Consider the following 22637-nt stretch of genomic DNA (forward strand, 5'->3'; position numbering starts at 1 on the left):
GCGGGCGGGAAGGGCTCGGGAGGCGGTGGCCGGGGCGGGGCGGCAGGGCCGGTTACGCYGGGGGTAAAATGGCGGGCGAAGGTGGCGGTTGGGGAGCGCGGGAAAGGCGGACGGGCGGGCATGGACGTGTTGTAGCGAAATAAAGGCGAGCTGCCCCTGCGCTGTACTCCTACCCCTTCTGTTACATCCCTGATCTTATCCCCAATCCTGCCCAGGGAAAGGTGCTGCGGCAGCTGGACCTGCCTGCGGGAACTTCCTGGGGAAGTGCCTGTGCTCTCACTGCCGCTGCGCTCCTGGAGGGGCGAACTGACTTAAATGTCAGAGAACAGCACACCTGRAGGCTCCCGCCTCGTCCTAATCCAGCGCTTTGGCCTCTCTGAATGTGTGAGGGCAGAAATATGATTTTAAAAAAATATATTTTTATTTTTAGAAGGGCATAATTAATTAAATGACCCGAGGAAGGAAGAACATTCCCCAGTGGGACGAGGTTTGTATGTMTTTTTGAAGAAACAGCCCTGACTGGATAAAAATGGATAAGAGTAAAGAAAGTAACATTGTGTAACATGTTTGATCCCTCAATTTATTTTGCTCCTTCATCCGTGCAGCCCTATATAACCAGTCTGGCAACTTGGGAAGCGCTCGTGAAACCACCCTCCTGCAGAGCCACTTGGCAGCTCTGCAGCTCACGGCTGCTCTGTGCTTGTACCTGTACCTGACGTGTCTCTGCCCCATTGCTCTGCAGCAGAGACGCTCCTGCTCCTGGGGAAGAGCCCTCCTCTGTATCCCAGGCCACCCTGCAAATCTCCATCTCCGCTTGTGACCTGAGGGGTGATGAGTCTGCCTGGAAAAAATGTGATGTGCAGGCAGATAGGGGGAAAGCCTTTGCTCCAGTCCACAGGAGCACCTTCCCGCTTCTGCTCTCATTCTAATTCCATAGTCTCTTCTCATTTGTCCCAATCTAGCTGCCCACTGGAAAACAACCAAAGCAGAAACTTAGGTACTCTCAGTTGCAAACCCGTCCAACAGCAGCAAGACACAGGATTAACCCATCTTCATAAAGGTGGAGGTGCATGTTTTGTACTGCAACCTCTGTTTTATGTCATCTGCTGGCTTCAGGTTCAGCCTAAACCCAAGGGCCCTATCAATACAATGCGACTTAACCAGTCAGCCTGCCCAGCCTGTTCTCGGAATGCTCAGGTAATATGTGGAACATTTTAAAGACTGCTCAGAGCTATAAAAATGTATGTGTCTCAGGAAGGCTGTGGCCAGCTGGAATGCAACTTGGTTAGAGATACTTCTTTAGCAGGTTATGTAGGAAATAGGAGACTCTTTGGCATACATATATTGCACGTATAATGAGCAACAAGCCCATTAGGTTGGCCTGGTTTGTTTCCTTATCTTTTTAGTGATTACATTCAATTCTAATTCAACAGCTGAGAAATCAATGAAATGTATCACATTATTTTATTTTTGGAAATATTCCTTCCTTTTTGCCCAGGTCTTTCAGAGGGTGCTCCAGCTACGCATGCAGTCTTGCAATCCTAGCGCAGCCAAAAACATGACAGTATTTGTTTCAAAGGCCATATCGTAAGAAATTGTAACCCTGCCAGCTGCATTTTCATTTGGCTGCMGCTCATATCCGTGATTATTAATGGATGCTTCCTATGGAAGTTGAGGGGCTAAAAGCTTTCCTTCGCAGAGGCAGTAGCATTACATTGACTCACAGTGTGTGCAATTGCCTGAGTGACAGCAGTGAGGCTCATGGAGGGCTGAAACCTCTGCCCGCCTTGCTGAAGAACCACGTGTTGGTGTTTCAGTACTGCCATTTCTTGTCTTGAAGGACAGAAGAGACCCTTGAGAAGGGGGAGCAGTGTGTAAGGCATTGAGATGTTTCTCAGAAGAGACAGGATCCCAAATGCATGTGGAACTTAAGGAAAAATTTCTTGCCTGTGAGGGTGRCAGAGCCCTGGCACAGGCTGCCCAGGGAGGCTGTGGAGTCTCCTTCTCTGCTGGTCTTCAAACCCACCTGGATGCCGCCCTGTGCCCTGTGCTCTGGGYGTCCCTGCTGGAGAAGGGAGTTGGACTAGATGATCTCTAAAGGCCCCTTCCAACCTTAAGGATTCTGTGATGACCCCTCAGAGTAATGCACACAAGGTTTCAATTTTTCACAGGAAAATAGGAGGAATACGTATAGAGACTCAGCTCTGCTAGCACTGGGATTACCGACCACCCTCAGATCTATATGCTGACTTAAGCTCTGTGATTTGAAGCTCTGCAAGAGAAAACTCGCAGTATTTCCCAGGCAGACTTCATAGCCATCCCCTGGCTTTTCACTGCCCAGGTGCAATGGCCTCTTTGTATCAYCTGCCACAGCGCTGAGAAGGTGGCCGACTAACTGCTGTCGTGGGACATCAGATCCAGCATTTCCCTTTAACTGCAAGGAGAGCAGTGCCTGACTAAAAGGAAAGTGGGAAGGTGGCAAGGGAAACAGAGACAGAACATATTTGAAACAACACATGTGAATTAAAATGCCCACTTATGTCATAAAAAGGAATCTAAGAGAACAGGGACCTTCTGGGGAGTAGTCTGGTCCTAGTAGATGCAGGCCTCTGACTGGTGACATTTCTAACCTTGCAGGGCTGTTCTGGAGAGTTCATGTGGATGGGCAGTCCGCAGAGCTTGCTCATGTGGTAGCCACATTTAAGGTGCTGCAGCAGGGAGAAAAAATATTGCCAGTGTTAAAGGATCAGCTCCAAAGAAGAAATTAATCCGAGAAATCGAGCTTCCTACTTGATCCCAGGTAGCATGGGCAGAACTGTTGCTGATGGAGGACCTAAACAGGCACCTGCCCAAGACAGGTAGCACTAACAGCCTAGAAAATTGTAGCACCCAGAACAAGACTGTGTCTCTCCCTAATATGTCAGACCTTTGCACCACAGGTCCTGAACTCAGTGAGGATTAAATACAAATTTTCTTCTAGCAGATTTTCCTAACAGAACCATTGTCTGTTAGATGTAGAATTCAGAAAATCTTTTTATCAAGAATCCTTAATCCAAAGTGGCAAGCGGCTGCTTCCAGCTCCAGTTGTTCTTTAGCTATGTTGATGACTCCCTCTTTTAGGTGGAAGGACTAAAGATGGTGAAGATTTTCTTTTTTTTATTGAAGGCTAGACAAGAATTTTGTGCAAACAGGCACTTGTAATGATATCGCCTGACTCAGGAACATCTTGACTTCCACCACCTACCTCTTCCTACAGCATCCAGTGAAATCCATATTTCTTGGACTTCTGCAGAATGGTAAAGAGAAAATTGTGTGTTCCAAGTCATCTCTCAACCAAATATTTTGCTTAATTGCACATAAAACATGTTTTGCTTTGGAAAACTCATGGTTAATGTGGTGCCACTCATTTACACAAACCACATTTCATTTCAGGAGCAGTTACTGCTAAGTTCAGAGGCATTTGCTGTGGCTAGAATGGAAGATGAGGAAGGAGTGGCGGAATGAAATACCAGAGGATTCAGCAAAATCAGCTTAGGGCTGAATGGTTACAAGGCTCCAGAAGATCAAGGTAAGCTCTGACACACGCTGCATGGGAATGCATGCCAGAAGGAAGCCAGCGTATCCATAGGCTAGGCTGACTAATAACACAAGGAAAACATGCTACCTTTAATGAGTAATTTGCCTTTTCTGTCAATTATTAAAATTTTGGCATATTTGTATCTGAATATACATTCATAGGTACGCTAATATAGAGTTCACTATATGTATTATATATATAATAGAACTTATTGATTAAATAGGTATGCATGGTATACAGAGCAGAATTGCTGTTTAATCTGGAGTGAAAAGAAAAACAGGATTTCACTTCCACAGGTTTTCATGACAGCATCAGCAGAAATGCCCCACTCCTTTTCCTCCTAAGGCAGAAGTCACATTGCATTTCAGTACAAATGCAATTGCTTGACGCATCCACAATACAAAATCAGGTGTGGAACTGGAGAGCTCCAGCTTTCCTCCTCCTTCATCTTCCCCTCATATGCAACGGGCTAAATAACATTGCACATTCATACAAAATATAAAGATGTTTAACTGTTAAAATCACTGAGGTCACATTATCTCTCACCTAGGGAAATGAAGCCTAAGAAAGGTAGACCCTTAGCTTCCTGCTGGACACTTTGGCTCCTGCACACAATAAGGCCCCTAGGTTCACCTTTAAACATCATCCAATTCTTCAATATTTTTATTATGGACCAGAGGTTTTTAGCACTTTAAATTGGTCTCCAAAGCTTTAATGCTTTTACAATTGACAACTATATTGCATTGTATATACACAATTGTATATGTGTATATACACAATTGACAATTAGATAAAATTTTGATGCTTTCAACTTCCCTGATCCATGTACATACTTTCTTTGAGCTGCCTCCTTCACAGGACTTACTGTCCAGTGTCCCAAGTTGCAACCACTCACTTCTCCAAGAGCGGGAAACCAAGTCCGCCTCTGAAAAGGCACCGACCATAGGAATTGTACAGGCTCAACTTGTCACTTTTACAGCAGAGAGGGATTTTAAATAGAGAATGTCTTTATGCCAGACAAATTCTCTCTCTATCCTTATTCTCAAATTCCGTTAACAGGCAGAATCTGATTTGAAGATCATTGCAAGATGGGAGAATAAGGCCAGATTTTGAACTGATCCGGGGGGGAGTTCAGGGTAACATAGGGTTTTATGACTAGTAGATGCAGAGAATGTTGAATTTTTTCTTCATATTCTCCACTCCTACATGCAAATTTCAGACAGTCTTCCAGAAAACTCACCCATCTCTTGCTTCTGTAGAAACTCCTCATAGATCTTTACCCCTCCATGTTGGTCTATCAAGTTGACTAATTTTTGCAGAATTGCATTTTGTGGCTTCCTTTCTCTCCACATTGTCAATTTGTGTAAGCAGCCTCCACAGAACTAATTGTGGGCTAAACTGGGTAGAAAACACCCCTCACTCCACAGGTGAGGCAAAACCCACCCAAAACAAAGTCTCTTTTTTTTTTTTTTAATGAGTCAGACATAACCAAAGCATCAACCCAAACACTCTTGCAGAAAGCAGCAGATTCCTCTGGCCAGTAAAACTGCTGGAGTGATTTCACCATTCACACATTTGCTAAAAGTGGGAGCAAGATTTGCATAAGCTCTTTATATGCAAAGACACATTACTAATGCAAGTTACTGAAGACATCTTTCAGTGACAATTACATAAATCAGGAACGGTATTCTCACATTACTTTGTTTTCATACCTGCTGATTTTAAGCACCTCCTACATAGCAGGAACTCTTTGGTTTAGTTATCAAAGCACTTTAAGAGCTACCTGAGCTGTTTCAAAGTTGCCTTTGGCAAGGATTTCACCAAAATGCAGCCAAAGTTAAACCAGTGGGTCTCTGTCAACAGAAAAAACACAACACTATCTGTTTCCTCATGTTAGAGGACACAGCATGTGATTCAAAGGATTAATCCATCCTGTGAATAAAACCGTTTCTTTACCATCTCAAAAGCAAGACCTTATAATGTGCTTAAGCTTGAATGGTTAATATGCATTTGGTATGTAATGCTTCAGCGCCTGAAGCCTCCCGTTTTTTGCTGTAGGAAGCCCTGTGTTCCTATGTTCACAGTCACTATGAACTTTATTGTTACTTATGTAAGGTGGCAACAAGTGATAGCGAAAGTGCAGGTGTCTCAACGTGATGGAATTCCTGCTCGCTCACCTCTACCTGGACTAGTCTGCCTCTGCCCCGCTGCAGTGAAATTATTTGCATGTTCAGGCTGAACTGGCCTTCCCAGGAAACAGTGAGTTCCTTCTACCCCAACCCTTTGACAACAAGCAAGCTCTCCCACCTTGTGAAGTTGCACAGACCTTTCATGAGCGTTTCTTGCTTATCCCATCCCAGGGCACAGGGAATATTGAACATTTATTTACAATTAGGCAGGGACTGGAGATCAGACATGCTGTAAGGGCTTTAAAACCCAGGTGTGGATATAGCTGGTCGTTTGTTTTAATGTCTAAGTCTGTATTATCAGTAACAGGTGGCCCAGTGCAGGCTAATCTTTCTCTAGATGCAAAAACATCCTATAAGGGTAAGACTCCTATCTGGTATTCTGGAACAAGCACCTTATTTGAAGGACACTGTACAAAAGAAACCATCACAAGTCAGTCAGTGTTTAAGGAATTTTTATTAAAGCAAGAATTTTATAATCCAAATTACGTTTCTTTGCTCAGCTATCAATTCTCACTGTCAACTAAAACAGTGGTGATATTCTGAGCTTTTCCACAGTAAAGAATTACAAAATTAAAGAAAGGAATGCTTAAATTTTTGTACTGTGCTGAAAATTCTTTTTCCCCCGGGTTTATAAAACATTAATTTGTATTTTTTATTTTACTATTTTTTTTTAAGTTTTAAATCAATAAGTAATCTAGGACTAACACTTGTTTTGCTAGTCCCGGCATTGCTCTGTACATAAGCTTCAAAGTTTCCTTTCCTTTTTTTATTTATTTTATATTTTGCAATGTTTTTCTCAATATTTAATAGTTTTTCCATGTTTAATTTTTTTTTTTCTTCAGTGAAGCGAAGTTCTAGATTGTAGTCCCGGATCTTTCTGTAAACAAAAATAATATTCTTAAGTTTTTATAAKTTAAGCAGTTCTCTATTTTCTGGTATACTTAACTGTAAGGTCAACAACATTTTGAGCTTTCACAGCACCAATCATGCAATGCAAAATTTTATAAGCAGTAGATTACAGACCTATCTCACTTTTTACAGATATAGAAGGTATCTTCCTTTGAAAGATGACAACTGAGTCTACAATTCTCTTTATGTAGCACTAAATGYGGCCTTGGCCAAGGACTAAGTACAATAATTTGTTCCTGGAACTAATTTGATTGCAGGTCACCTCTACCCTAAAGCTAGACTACCAAATCTCCCACTGAGAAACACTAGCACTTACTGTAAGTATGTTCATATCCCAATTATGGAAACATTATGGAACACAAGCAGTTACGTTATCAAAATCTGAGTGGTYTTGCTTAGGACAAACAACCAGTCAGCACTTGTTTATCTCCACTGTGAAAATGGCACTAGCAAAAAAAAAGTTACTTAAATTCTGCCTCCAAAAGGTGGGTTGCAGAAATGAAAAGCCAAAAAAACAAAGAAAATTAAGTGATGAAATTTGAAAAGCAAGCCTAACAATTAATAAGCATTAATGTGAAAAGTTAACATGCATGCAAAACCAACTGTACTACTCAACAGATGCCTGCGTTATGCTAAAGTCTACGATAATTTTTCCCCTTCCCACTGAATATAGTGGCCTTTTGTTTCTCTCCTGAAGTGTAAAATGGAGATATAAACTCCATAAAAGATGATCAAGGTAACATTTCAGCTGACATTTAAGTTCACACACATRTAAGATCAAAACTACAGTTTAATAACTTACTGTGTACTTTCAGGTTTGGGCAAGTAATTATGTAAGTTCTAGTGTAAATAAGTTATCTCATATTTGCAGAACAATAAGACTGAAGTCGAGACCTTTCTAAGGTTAGTTCTCCCACAAAATTCTGCTCAAACAGCAGAGTGGTGGTGTTTGATAGAACTGCTCATTTTTGCAAGTGTGCCCAGAACTGAAAAAAGCCAACCCCACATTCTAGAAATATTCCTGCCAGTATTTTCAAAGTTTAAATTAAACCTATAGTGTCTTTTATTCAACAAAATTTGAATCGTAAATTCCCCTGAGGATCTCAAACAGCCTCAAGTGGATACAGTCTTAGCCTCTATTTTTCCTGAAGACTTCCATTTATGAGCTACAGAACTGAACAATACTGAGCACAAAACTTGTCTCAGCAAATAAATAAAGCAATAAATGCTGCTTTTTGTGACTGCAAACAATAGAGTGCAAYGAAGCATTTTACTTACAGGCCATAGACTAAGACTGCTCTAATCAACCTATAAAACTGCGTTCCACCCAACCAGAACACTTACCTATTAAACACTTGGAACCCCAGTGGGATTATTAACTGCCTTTTGAGCAGCTTCTTTAGCTTGGTGGGCTTGTAGTACGGCTACAGCTTCATCAACCTGGTAAATAAAAACAAAAACAAGGGTAAGCTTAATTATTCCTGTGCATTTAGGGAACCTTAGTTATTTCTGTATATTTAACTTAATGAAGCCGTTTAAATTACGCACACAAACACTGCCTGCATCAATAAGAACAGGATAATGGTCACAGCCCCAGTGTATGCCAGCATAAATCACAGCCGCCCACGGGAAGAGGATATCCGAACTTCTCCTTGCCCTGGGCTACTCTGCTGCACTACTGACTGCAGCTCCACTCTGGCAGCATAAACCCATGCCGAGCCAGCGTGGATTTAACCACGTCAGCATAAGGGAAAATGCACCMACCTTCGAACGAAGAGATTCAGGAGACTCGAGCATGTGAAGGAGTTCAGAGTTGTCAATCTCCAACAACATACCAGTGATCTTACCCGCCAGAGTAGGGTGCATGTTTTGAATAAGAGGAAATAGACGTTCACCTGGGAGGGAAAAAAGGCACCACAGTGACTTCAAATGTCCCTCAAGTCTTTTCCTAATRCACATACCACCCTCCCCCCAATACACTTATCCTCTCCTACAAGGTGCAAAGAAAGAAACTACATACATACCTAACATCTGCTTTTGTTCTTGTGGAGGGGCAGAAGCCAACATGGAAGCAGTCAAGGGTTCCTGACCTTGCACATGGACAGCAGGCTGCAAATTAATTTAACACCATTYAAAATAAGTTCTTGTCCCTAACTGGATGCAGCTTCAAATACTCAATGTCCCACAACTTAGCATAAACTTTGCACACCCGTGGAGATGCAGAAGAAACTCCAGCTAGGTCCCATTTATAAGACAGTGCTTGTAACTGCTGAGTAACACCCAAGATGAGTATCAAGCACTGAACTGTGGAGCAAACAAAGAGACTTCAGCCTCAAGTATCTGGCAACGGGAAAACATGAAGGAACAAAGGAGCATTCCCGGGTTAAACTGAAGTGTATTTTAAGGTCCAAATTAACTTTGGCAGCATAATCTGGACCCTAAATTCTAGAATAACTAAGAAAACCTTTAACTGCAAGTCTCCTGCCACCGGCCCCCATCCATTTCTCTGCAAACAAACAAAAACCATGCAGCAAAYGAGTGCTGAAAGCCACACCACCTACCTGCTGCATAGCCACCTGCGGCTGCGTGTTGAGGTGCTGCTGGGGGTTGCGGACACCCGCAGCGTATTTGTACTGTGGAACTGTGCGGACAGCAGGAGTAGCTGCGGTAGCTGCTGCGGCAGGACGTGGACCCATTGTCTGTGTTGATGTATTAGCTGAGAAGACAACAAGGCTAAATGTGAATAATTCAACTTTTATTTAGCATACACTGTACAGAAATGAAAACAGGTGCAACTGAACACCTAATTTACACAGTGCATTGTAGATTCATCTCACAGTAGTCCTGTCAATTGTCAGACCACTGGGCACATCTCAAGCTTCAAACTACAAGGTTTACCAGGAGTTACTTCCAAAACACATCATTAATTGCTTTTCTTTTTTTTTTTTTTTTTTATCAAGTTAAAAAAATTCACTTTCGGCCAAGTGCTAACTTGATTTCTAAAGCCTTTTATAACAGTAAGTCATCCTAAAAAGGTATTTTCAGGAAGTAGCTAGCTAAAAATACTATTGTCTAACATATTCTGGGCACATTCATTACAGTAAATTCTAGTTCATTCAGCCACGTGCACACACTGCACATACGATACTTTGCTCACTGTCTTCTATGACAATGTATTTTGTAAAACCCCCACAATATTTGTACACACACCCTATTATTATAATTGCCAGTGTTTAGTAAKGGCAGGGCCTGTCATACAATATTATTAAAACACATGCTAAAGAAAGAAATGGTTCATGCGTGATAGGGACCACAGCAGGAATACGATTTTCAGTCTTCTCTGGAACAGCATTTTGAGCAGCTCTTAGAAGATGATGATAGTTCATCTAGTAAGAGCCAATAAAGAGGRAAGCAGTAACACATGACATCCACCTTCTTTAAGAAGTTTCTTTTCACAGTTTTGAGAAGTTTTTGCAGCATTGAGAAGTTTCTTTTTCGCAGTTTTGTAGAAATGAAACCTGAGACTCACCAACACGTTGTGTTGACATGACTCGTGGAACTTGTGAAGAAGCTGGTCTCATGGTACTGAATGGTGGTCTGGGTGCTGCTGGGCGGATAGCACCAGGCATGTTTTGGAACGCTAGTTTAGGAAAAAAACATAAAAGTTACATCATGAAACACTGGATGAAGAGCTCTGACATAATACCATATAACACAAGTCAGACTCATGCTAATTCAATGAAATTTATTAAAAACTTGGAGGTAAATGCTGCAGAGTTTCCAGCGAGCTCTAGGAAAAGGTAAAGTGACTTACGATGAGGTCTGGCACCCTGAGCAGTCCAGCGAGGACTCGGTCTGAGCTGAGCAAGTTGACTGGTGGGGTAGTACGCAGCACGGTTCTGAGTCTGTCAACGCAAACACGGTGCAGAACAGTTAATGCAAAGGGTCTGGCACAAGTCAATCACCCTTCCACTACGAAACCAGAATGCTGATATTATGGATACATGTTATTATCTACCGTTAAATCTAAACAATTTGTCAAATTGTATCCACAGCATAAAGTACTGAGTTACTCATTTATGCACGTACCTGTGGGATAGCTGCCATGAAGTAACCTGAAGGAGGTGCTGGTTGGTAGGGGTTGATTACAGGATTAGGTACTGCTCTTACACTTGCCATTCTCTGCATATACTGGTTGGTAAGATGAGCCTGGCGCTCCTCTTTACGCTGGGCTAGAGCTACGTATAATGGTTTAGTAGCCACAATTCTACCATTCATCTCTGTGACAGCTTTGGTGGCTTCCTCTGGTGAAGAAAAGCATACGAAACCAAATCCTTTGCTGCGGCCACCTTCCATCATGACCTGTCAGTACAAAATTCAGCATTAAAACAGGAGAACCTTGTATCTATCCCTACTAACTTGCATGAGGTTCTTTTTTGGAGTTAATACAAATGAGGTCACAAGTTTGTTTTACTGAAATGGTTTACAAAATGTAATATAATTGCTTAAATACAAGCTGCTTAGGGAGTGCACATGAAAATTTCAGTAAAGGAACAATGMACATTGAAAAGATGTGATTTTCTTATATTGATGTCAGTACTTTTCATTCATTTCCAGATGGGATGATTATCATCATTCAAAAACGTACAGAAATCAGGAAAGTAATGATCAACCACATATAACAGCGGTAGGCAGCTGGGTCACATCTCTGCATTTCACTCGTGCTAGTCAAAGAAATAAATCCCTCTTCCTTGGGGAAGGTTCCCTGCTCATCTTCGAAGTTCAATCCACAAATTTTACTTTACCTTTGCACTAGTGATTGTGCCAAATGGGGAGAATTCTTTTCGAAGACGTTCATCATCAATTCCATCATCAAGATTTTTCACGTAAAGGTTTACACCCTAAAAGAAAAGTGTGGTTATTTTGAAAGCAAATGCTCCACGTGAATCTATAAATATCATAAAATCAACATTAGTCCTTTCAAATTAAAACCAAACCTGGTATCTGGTGATCCTGTCCTGTTTCATTTGTTCAAACTTGCGCTTGAGCTCCGTCTGTCTTTCCACCTTTTTCTGAGCCCGGCCAACATAGATTTGTTTCCCATTAAGTTCTTTTCCATTCATCTCATCTACAGCCTTCATTATGAAACAAATTTTAACAGTGTTTCAGTGGTTTTTCTTTTTTTTTTTTTTTTTTTTAAGAAACAACAGCAATACTTCACATAAAGTTTCATAAATATTCTTAAGAAAAACTGCCTACCACACCATCTAAAATAACAGTTGCCAAAATAAAGTATCCCATAATTTCTCTGTTTAATTTAAAACGGCAATTTCTTTCTGAATGTGCTTCTGTCTAGGTTAAATAAAAGTCCCAAGTACAAAATCTTCTCTCAGAGGAAGTTTAAAAAACATTTTAAAAGAAAATTCTGAAATTGTAGATTTTACTTGCTCTGTGTTAACTTACAGCTTGCATATATGGCTTTTTTATAACTTCCATTAGGAAAACACAGTAGGAAAAGATGACCTTTGTGTTTTAACTCTTTTGTGTTACAACTGCTCAATTAGTTTAAAAGAGGTCACCATTTTATTCACAATATCATTAGAGAACAGATATTTTATAAAATATTGGAATCTTTGATACTATTTAAACATTTTTTCGCAACTACCATAAAAGAAGCAGTAAGTCAATGACTACATGAAAACTAAATATTTCAGATGTAAGACAGCATTTGTTCCGATCTGTGGCTTGTATTCTTGCACTACTGACTAATAAGAAACACTTTTTGAAAAGCCAACTCATTGTGCTATTTTTTTTTTCATTTGTAATGTTTTTTCCTACCTGATGCTGTATTCCTACTGCCACAGTAAACTACTAAATAAAAGAAACCAACCAGCAAAGAATTAAATTATATAGCTTACTGACCTGTTACAGACATACACACAAATTAAAAGAACCCTTTCTCCAAAGCTACTCTTCAGAGTAACAGCAGCATCACAGGGCTCTGAATCTTTTCTTACAGCTGTGCCAAATGTACTCCGTAAAGCTAATAGCTTTCCTGCTGACTTTGCAGGGTTGAAGTCAGAAAACACAATTCTTCCTGCCTTGCACTGGCCCAAATGCTTTGTGCAACCCAATTGCATTCAATTATTCACCTGGGTTTTACAGGGATGTCGTAATTCACCGTGTTTGTATATTGCTCAGCATAGGTCCAGATCTCTGCAAGACCTCCAAGCACAACTACAACAGGTTCTTAAGTTATTCCAGATTCCTCATCCCTGCACTAATTCAAGTCGTCTTAAGAGTATCCTAATTTAACAGGCTTCTCAAACCAACTGACATTTGCTCATTTGTAAGAAAGCATTTTAAATGACAGGAGGCACGCTAAGTTAACTAAACAATAGATTTGTTTCCTCAATGTCCTCAATCAATTAARAAAGTCCTTAATGAATTTTCAGGACTTCAAATGACTCAGAGGAGGTTTAATATTCAGGTCTCAGTTATGAACATGCCAAAAGGAAGTCCAAGCACTTACTTTCTGGGCATCTTCATGTCTTTCAAAACTAACGAAGCCAAAGCCTTTGGATTTTCCACTCTCATCGGTCATAACTTTCACACTTAAGGCAGGACCTGGAAAGAGAATGTAAAAACTTATGCTGCATGTGCAGAGTGTATTCTCTTCATACATTAATACGAGCAATAGTCTAGTAAACACCACACATTAATACAAAATTGCTGATTTCCCCACTATGGTGCTGAACACTTAGTGGTTTGGGCTGAAATCTGCCACGCTAATTTTTTTTTTTCTTACTGTATTTTCATTGAAAACGCTGCAGAAATTTTATTTTATTGTATTGTGTTTTTTTCATTAAAAAATGACATTTAGAAAGTATTTACACTTSCCTCATTTGAAACAGGTACTGAAATCAGACAGGAGGCCTTTAATTCATGGCTGTGCTTTACCACCATGTACGCCTGTAAAAATCCACCCTAGCTAACAGTTCTGAAACTTTAGAAAAATTGCAATTCAGACTCACTTGAGACAAATATTAGCAGCCAAATTCAGCATTTCCTGTGAATACTGCTTTGGGCACAAGTATTAGAGCTGCTATAAAAGACATCATCTACAACACTATCCTTTTGAAAAACAGGAAAAGCATGGAGTGGAAGAAGATGCAAGAAATGAAAGTCATGAGGCTGAAGACACAATAAATAAGTCTGTATGCAAATAAGTAATTGAATTAAAGAAGTTTCACATTTCTTATTTCGAGTGACATATTATATATGTTACTATACCATGACCATATGCCTACCATAGGTTTGCCTTTTTGCATAACCAAGGACCAAAACAGAACTAGTAGTTTGCCAGTGACAAAATTCTTATAATCTTGTAAGAAGGAAAATTCATTTGAATGACAAAGGCTGAGACACACTGAATAAAGATAAGGCTGCAAAAACAGTAACAAAGCAGCAAGAAACTTATCACATTCTGCAAAGAATTAATAACATGTGTATTAAAGCAAAAAAAAATCTTAAAAACCTTCAAAAATGTGCAAATTGTATTTAAAATATTATTTAAATGCTTTAATGTCAGATTATCAGAAGCAATTCTGATTGGTGGATTACAGGTACTATTCAGGCTATTTAAAATTCGGTGGATACTACTTGAAATTTTTGATTTTGAAATTGGAATCAAGTGCTAGCATTTCAGTACATGTTTTCTGCATGACCTTCACACAGCAGCCTGACAGCTCATAKGAAACACTGTGCAGATACAACAAGTAATCTGAACTGATGCTTATATAAACTTAAACTTTAAGACATTACCAAACTTGCCAAAGAGTTCCTTAAGTCTTTCATCATCCATGTCTTCTCCAAAATTCTTGATGTAAACATTGGTGAATTCTTTTGCTCTGGCTCCAAGCTCTGCCTCGCGCTCCTTGCGGGATTTAAACCTTCCAACAAACCTAGTTACAGGAGAATAGTGTAGATTAAAGCAAGTCTGTTAAGATATAAAGTTTTATTTTAATCCTTGACATTATATRTTATTCTTAATCAGTCACATTGATCATCATAGGCATAAAATTCTTCAGATAAAATAGTCAAGATAAAGCTCAATCAGAAAAATAATTTTACTATCCATTTTCTGTATCAGTGTGCTTATTGCAATTACTAGCACAARATAGGCTTTGGAGCCACTGGCAAGATTGCTCATTCTTATAAACCTAAAATAGCCACTTTGACATCAGGAGCTACACAACTGGGAAGAATCCTAAGTAAAGTGGCTAAACTGAAATTCCAGATACCAGCATTGCCTCTGTGCTAATACTGTAGTTTGTCAGGCCTAAATCCGTTACCATTCTCTAATTGTGGGCAACGGATATTTACCCTACCTGCCTCCTTCTCCCCCTATCCCACTTYAAACTTGGTCTTTAGTCAAACACCATTTGTGAACTGGCTAGAAGCACTAAAGGTCACTTGACTCTGTCAGAGAAGGAACAGCAGCCAAACACAGCACCCGGACTCAGGATCCCCAGAACAGAGGGGGCACCTGCATGGCTAGCCCTCTAGTAGACTTTTGCTCAGCAATTTTATTGAACTGTCCAACTTCATAGTTTCAATTCTAGCAGATCTGATGAGGAATATATTAATCTCAAGAATTCCTTACATTTTTGTGACTGTTTTAAAGTAGCCAAGGATGATGAGAATGATTGTACACTCAGGACTACCAGAGTCCTCAGGGTCATCAGATTTTGAAAGTGAGCAAAGTAGTTTAATTTACTTTAAATGCCTCATTTGAATAGTAACTCAAGCAAAAGTTAACTTTTAATGTGTTTTATCAGACATTTACATAACCACTGTGATTGTACGTGATAATATTGACCTTTTTACTACTTTATACTACTTGAAAAGATGGAAGTCAAGTGAACATCCACAATCAACTGAACAAAGATCAAGCAGGAAAGTTTAAGCTTCGAAAGATATGTTCTCCTTGGAGATGGCTTGATTCATCCATCTCGACATATAAAATGAATGGTGATGGTGTCATTCATCATGTTTTCTGTCCTTCTTTTCCCAAAACCTTGCAAGAGCTGTTTTTTTTGATTATGTTCTTTTTTTTTCTTATGATAACAATTCCTTACGCATAGCTGAGAAACCTTTCCTTTTCTGGATCACAGAACAGTCATACCGGTAGAACTTTTTGCAGTTTATGTGTTTTACTCCCACTCCCTAAATAACTGTTTATTAAGACATTGATTAAAAAAACTCATGTAATCAGATTCCTATCCAAAAATCAGTAGCTTTACAGCTTTATATTTCAACAAAAAAGGGCCATTACTGTTACCTCACAAGACAATTTCCGTAAGGGAAATACTGTTCAGAACACCTGAAGGATTTTATCTCAGACCACTAAGATTAGCAAAGCAGGAACAGCCCCAAGACCCCAACACCACTAAGTCAAGTCCTCACACTCTCACTACAATATTGACTCGCTATRTAACAAAAATATAGAAAACGCACCTTGCTTTCTTATTTTTGGACACCATTATTAGCACAGTTTGAATTCATTCTGATTTCAAAATACCTAAAAAGCAGTTTTTAGAGTATTCCTAGTACTTCAGTTCTAAATCCTCTTTAAAATTGTTMATGTTCAGAACAATCTGTCTTCACCGGATAAGCTTTAAGAATGTGTTTGTTTGTAAAATGAATTTTAGTCTGTTGAGCCCAAACTATGTATTTATGTACTTACACTTTGCGGTCATTAAGCAGCATACCATTCATTTTTTCAATAGCTCTTTCTGCAGCTTCTTGTGTCTCAAAATGTACGAATCCATAACCCTTGGATCCATTTTCGTCACATACCACCTATTAAAGAAAAACCCTGTTGTAACAGCTATGAAATGGCTCCAGTCTAATTAGTTTTTTTTTTCATGTTAAACCATTAAAGATGCTAATAATTTTCCACTGACCTTACAAGACAGAATGTTTCCAAAAGCAGAAAATGTGTCATACAAAGCTTTGTTATCAATTGACTTGTCCAAGTTTTTGATGAAGATGTTTCCTACACCACTTTTGCGTAGAGATGGATCGCGCTGAGACCACATGATGCGGACTGGTTTGCCTTTAATGACATCAAAGTTCATGGTATCCAAGGCTCGTTCAGCTGAAAAAAACATCATGAAATTAATCATAATACTGAAGCTACTTCAATAAACACACAAATAGCATCTGAAGAACATTCTTCATAAATTCTAAGCTAAAGTCCAGGATCACCAACAAAATAAAACCCAAACTTCCAAAAGAAAGGCCTTTCTATCAAAATAAAAACAATTCTTCCACAAAATCCACAATTTAAAAAAAAAGGAAGGTGTACAAATCAATCGGATAAATAGCAGACATCCCAGCAGCCTAAAGGCTGGAAACTCACTCACTAGGAAAAGCTGTTTGATGAAAGGAGAAGCAATGTATCAACTGATGGCAACTATGACCTATCTACCCTAGGAAAGATTTTTAACATTTGTAAAAAGCAGTTGCCCTCTCCCTTCCCTCCCTCCACATTAATTACACACACGTTAATTACAGGCCTTTACAGGTATAACTCATGCCTATACCAGGCACAGCTCCTAAACAACAGATACCCACAAATTGACAAAATTGCCTTGCTAGGTGCAGTACAAGAGTGCTTCCTGAAGCTGTTCCTCACAATTCTTCAGTGGAAAACAACAACAACAAAATTAAAATCTCTGATGGACTTCCAGGTGAAACAATATTTAGAGAAAGTAAAAAAGTCAGAAAGCCAATATTTAAATTTTGAAAACTTGATGTATCTATTAAAAGCACACTGAAATACATCATTAAGCTCTCAATAAAGTGCAAGCATTAACAGAGCAAACTAAAGTAACATAAGCCAGTGTTAACCACTGTTTGTTCGTTTTTTAAATTCCAGTGGAGTACTTTTTCCAATACAACTCCATGACCAACTTTTCAAAGCCTGAATTCAAGATCTCAATATATTTAGACATGGAAGTGCTGAGGTATCCATAGTTTTTGTAATACATCCTTTCAATGCAACAGGACACATCTGTGATGTTTTAAGCCAACACGTCATTAAARTAAAAAATAGCAAAGGGTCCAAATTATGATACACATTTTATGAACTCCTATACTAACCCCTTCTCATCTATCTGGCATAACCTGTAGAATATTGAAAAAAAGAGCCTCAAAATGTGTGAAGCCACACCCACTGGTACTAAATCACCCACTGTAACCTGCATATAGCAATGTAATGTTAACAAGACTGAATTTAGTTTTAAAAAATGAACATTCAAAAGCTTAATTCACAGAACTTTCTTCTCATCCTACTGCTATATCATTCCTGTGAAAAAGCTTTTTGTAATCCTTGAGTCCTTAAATATCCRAAGACATTTCAAAATGCATTTTCCAGCTGCAAACATCTAGAAAGGTAACAAAGYTTTTTTAATGAACAGAGCAGAGTTAAAAACTACTTTCTGTCTGGTTATGAAGACATATTAATGGTATAGCAGCAACATATTAATGGCAAGCCAAAATTCAGTTTAGTACTAGTTTAAAACCAGTAGCTGTGTCAATTTCTGAACTGAAAAACAGCTGCAACTAAAACTCCACTCTAAAAGCCTCCTTCATGTTTTTGTTCTTTAAGTTCTGCTTTTATCTTTAGCTATGTTACTGGACATYATGGCCAAAGAAAAAGTTATGAGAATTTATCCAGCTGGTAGATCACACTGTCCCCTTTCTTRCTGTGTTTTCAGATTACAAGTGAAGATGATGTAATTTGAAAGATATTTGTAAAAGTTAATCAGGTACACATCTATCGGTCATTTTCCTTTAAAAAAGCACGAGTGAAAAGCTATTCTATTTATTAACACTCTTACCCTATTCATGTGACAGTAGCAAGTAAACAGCTGATACAAAGCTGAAGCCTGCGTTTCTGATAGTGAGAAACAATAAGCATGGAAAAACCTTAAATTAACAAAAGCTGATGGCCAAACACAATGAACTGTGGATCTCACACACACACAACTGTAGCAACATCTAAAATTTTGGTGTGACCCTGGAAGTCATTAAAATTATCACTGCCAGCACCAGCAAAAGTGCCAGCGATAAGCAGTTCATTACTTTCAGAAGTAGTAATAGGACTTGCTTTTACTACAAAACAGGCTTTTCTCATTCATGCTAATTGCTTCTAGAATAATCCTAACATCTGAAAAATGTGTGTTCTGGGACACATTTCCCAAACATCTGACACAGAAAGGATCCACAGTAGCCCTTACGAACGTCGTCCCTCTCGATTAGTTGTGAGCATGTATCTTAGGCTGATGCAATTGCTCCACAAAGACAAGGATATCACGCAAAGTCTCAGCTGCTCTCATCTCTTCTGTGGCACGGAAGTAGAAGCAACAAGGATTTCAGCTTAACCAATACTACTTTGTCACTCCACAATGTTTTTTAAAACATTGCTAGAATATGTCTCATCTGAAACTAGGTATAAGCTACCTGCTCACTATTCACAACTACCAAAATCATCTTACTTTCATTTTAAGCCAGCTTTTTCCCATAAAAGGCTGGGCACCGGTTTGCAGGAGACAATTCCACTCAATGGTTAACTTGTTACCAAAGGGACACACCTACTCCATGCTATACTTTTGCTGATTCCGCTCAAGCTTTTATTGAATGAGTCACCAGTTCCCATTTTAGTCGTGAACAAGCTGGACAGTCAACTTTAGCAACTTCAAAATGAATAAACCCTTAATGCTACATTTGTGTTAAACACACACCAGAATAGTTGTGAAATAATAAAAATGTGGAAACAAATGCACTCTAAAATTCAGAAGAAAAGTGCAGTTTTGGATTACTCATAAATATTTCCAGTTTGGTGATTAAACAAGATTGCCTTGATTTTAGTCTGGACAATGACTCAAATCCAGGAAAGTCACAACTATAAAATGTGTGCATACCTCACAAGCATGTCATCAGGTTTAATTAGATTTTGGAAGAGCTTTAAGATCCCTGCTTTACAGACAGCTGGTAATGTCATACACACCTTCAAAGTCCTTTTCAAACCCTAGCCAGTTGTTACTAGCTGTTTAATAAACAGCCTGAGATGCAGGTAGGAATTAAGCTAAGCCAAGAAAACGTTGGCAGTTTGGGAGCTCATGTTACTGAGGATAACCATTTATCCTCAGCACAAACTCTCTTCAGGTATTTTCCAAGACTATCAAATTCTAGAATAGTTGCAAAAATTTAATCACAAAAATGTCACTTAAGTTACTTTGTTGCTATTTTAAACAAGTGCTTCTAAACAGGTGCCAGATGCAAGCTTGTCACAGGTGAGAAACACTTCTAGATGAAAAACTGGAGTAAGTTTAAAATAAAACACAGGCTCTTCTATATACTCAGCCCAAAAATGCTACTGCTCCAAATCAGCAGCAAACATATTCCCAATCTCAGCAATCTCAGAATCTAAGCACTGAGAAGGTGAAAAAAACTATAGTTGTTTCAAGATTTAGACAGATTGCAAGATTCAGGCACAAAAGGTAGGATCGAATATGTAGCCAAACTAAGCACAAAGATAAGGTCGACCCTTATGGACTTCTTCTATTACCAAAGGGAGAGAAGCACCCGAATCACCTTCACATCCTGCCTTGATGCTATCATCCCACCAGTACTGTTCTGTGCTCACCCCTTATTTTGTGCCTTTTTTTTTTTTTTTGAGAACACTAAATTTTTAATTAATTGAAACTATTTTCCAAAAAAAGCAGTTTTCATGTACTTTACAAAAGCACATGAAAATTAGCATTTAAATCCTCTGATTCTAAACCATGTCTCTATAAATTAAGAGGTCTGAGGTGAGAAAACTAGTAACAGGTAAAATTACTTCTTAGGAAAAAGGTGAGATGATAACTTTTATTGCATATGTACAGGTATGATCAGAACACCAGAAGTCTGATCTGGTAACACCCATATGCTAAAGCTAACTTTGAAAGCCAGTTAATCCAACTGCTTGAAAAGTCTGCAGTTCAAATCTCTCACTTTCATAGTGAAAAACTGAACCAAGACAGTAGGAAGCTGTTTACTTAACTATACTTGAAATCAAATCAGTGTTCTTGCTGAATAGGACATTTTTCATTCTATCAAAGGCTCCCAACAAAGTTTACAACTATTCACATTTGGTACATTTTACGAAAATGCCCTCCAGATGAATGAGCCGGCCTGCCAAAGTTCAGCACAAACTGATCATCAGAACTGTATAACAAGTTTCCTTGCTGATATAACTTCAGAGCAGCAGCAACATCACATGTAAAGCACGTTTGACTTAAAATAAAACACAACGTCAAATAGTTTACTGCAAAGAAAAATGGTTGAGTTTATTACATAAAAGGCAAGAGGCGGCGGCTGAAGTAGCTCCATCCCCTCCACGCCTTTGACAAACGCCTCTCAACGTGTTCCGCTCCGGCCTGGGCTCTGACTGCACGGTCTCGCTCTCCGAAACTACCGAGTGCCCGGCCCGTCCCACTTCCTCCCGCTCCTTGCTCACGCACACACGCCCAGCTCCCGCGCGGTTATTCGCAGGCGCTAACGCCGGCGATGTTTTCTTCGGGCCAGCCGTCAGCGCGGGTTCCGGAGCGGGGCACACGTGGACGCGGCCGCCCGCCGGCAGCTCTCGGTTGCCGGCGGCGGAGCGAGCAGGCGCCTCCCCCACCCCGCCACCCCCGCCACGAGGCCCCGGGCCGCGTGTCGCCCGGCGGCGGCCCCGCCGCAAAGTTAACCGAGCGCGCGGCGCCAACTTCGCCCGCGTCCCGGCAGCGCCGCGCCGGGCCCCAGGCGCCCGGGCAAAATGGCCGGGGGAGCCCTCGGGCGCTGGGGGGAAGCGCGGAGGAAGGGACGGGAGGAGGGAGGCGGCTCCGCGGCGGCCCAAGGTACCCCCCCCCCCGGCCCCCGCGTTCGCCCCCCGCCGCGGGCGGCCACTCACCGTCGGCGGGCTGCTGGAAGTTGACATAGGCGTAGCCGAGCGAGCGGCGGGTGATCATGTCCCTGCAGACGCGGATGGAGAGGATGGGCCCGGCGGGGCTGAACTTCTCGTAGAGCATGGCCTCCGTGACGTCGGGGTGCAGGTCCCCCACGTAGAGGGAGGCCATGGGGTAGCTGGGGGCGCTGGGGTTCATCCTGCCGCCGTCTCCCGGCGCGGGAGGGCAACGCGGGGGGCGCTGACGAGGCGAGGAGGCCGCGGCGGCCCCGGCTTCCGTGCGCGGAGGGGGGCGGCGGGAGGCGGCGGCGGCGGCCCCGGCGGGGGGAGGGGGTTACTTGGGAGGCGGATTCGAAACTTAACGGCTCCGGGAGGCGGGTGCGCGGCGCGCGGAGGGGGGGTTGTGGCTCACTCGGCGCCGGGGCCTGGCGGAGGTCTCGGCTGTCGCTGGCCTCGGCGGGGGTCGGGCTCGCTCAGTGTCTCCTCTCGGCTGCGCCGGGTCCGGGGGCTTCGCTTCACCGGGTTTTTTTTTATATCAAACCGGCCGGTTGCAGAAGGTTGTCGGGAAGAAGAAGGCTTAGGGATTTTTTTTGTAGGTTTTTCAGGATTTTTTGATTTTTTTTGGCTTTTTTAGTATTTTTAGTAATAAATGGTGCGGCGGGGCCGGGCCGGCGTGTCCGGGTGTCCGGAGCACACGCACTGCGCACACAGCTCCGACGGCGGCCGGGGGACAAGGGGGAGGCCGCCGCCCCGGCCGCGCACTATATATAGGCGCCCCGCCCCCACCCGCCCCCACCGCCCCGCACGCCACGCACCGCGAGCGCGCAGTGCGCAGGCGCCGACGTGCAGCGGGGCGGGCAGACGCGCGGCGCCGGCGCGCAGCCGGGGGGACGTGCGCAAGAGCGCATGCGCCGCAGCCGCCCGGAGAGACGGCCGCGCGCTACTGCGCATGCGCCCGGAG

At 41.4% G+C, this 22637-nt stretch overlaps 1 protein-coding gene across 1 annotated transcript; it reads right to left on the reverse strand.

Moving 5' to 3' along the window:
* Positions 1-6335: 6335 nt before the first annotated feature.
* PABPC1 (poly(A) binding protein cytoplasmic 1) lies at positions 6336-22381 on the reverse strand. Its single transcript, XM_026050046.1, has 15 exons — positions 21683-22381; positions 16644-16837; positions 16424-16539; positions 14500-14639; positions 13208-13302; positions 11673-11810; positions 11481-11576; positions 10765-11037; positions 10490-10580; positions 10205-10315; positions 9237-9391; positions 8700-8784; positions 8440-8570; positions 8020-8115; positions 6336-6643 (listed from the first exon to the last, which is right to left on the reverse strand). The coding sequence occupies exons 1-14, from the start codon at positions 21873-21875 to the stop codon at positions 8023-8025; spliced, it is 1911 nt and encodes a 636-aa protein (XP_025905831.1). The 5' UTR covers positions 21876-22381; the 3' UTR covers positions 6336-6643; positions 8020-8022.
* Positions 22382-22637: the final 256 nt, after the last annotated feature.

This window comes from Nothoprocta perdicaria, unplaced genomic scaffold, assembly GCF_003342845.1.
Source record: "Nothoprocta perdicaria isolate Ctin4 unplaced genomic scaffold, notPer1 scaffold_64, whole genome shotgun sequence".
NCBI lineage: Eukaryota > Metazoa > Chordata > Aves > Tinamiformes > Tinamidae > Nothoprocta > Nothoprocta perdicaria.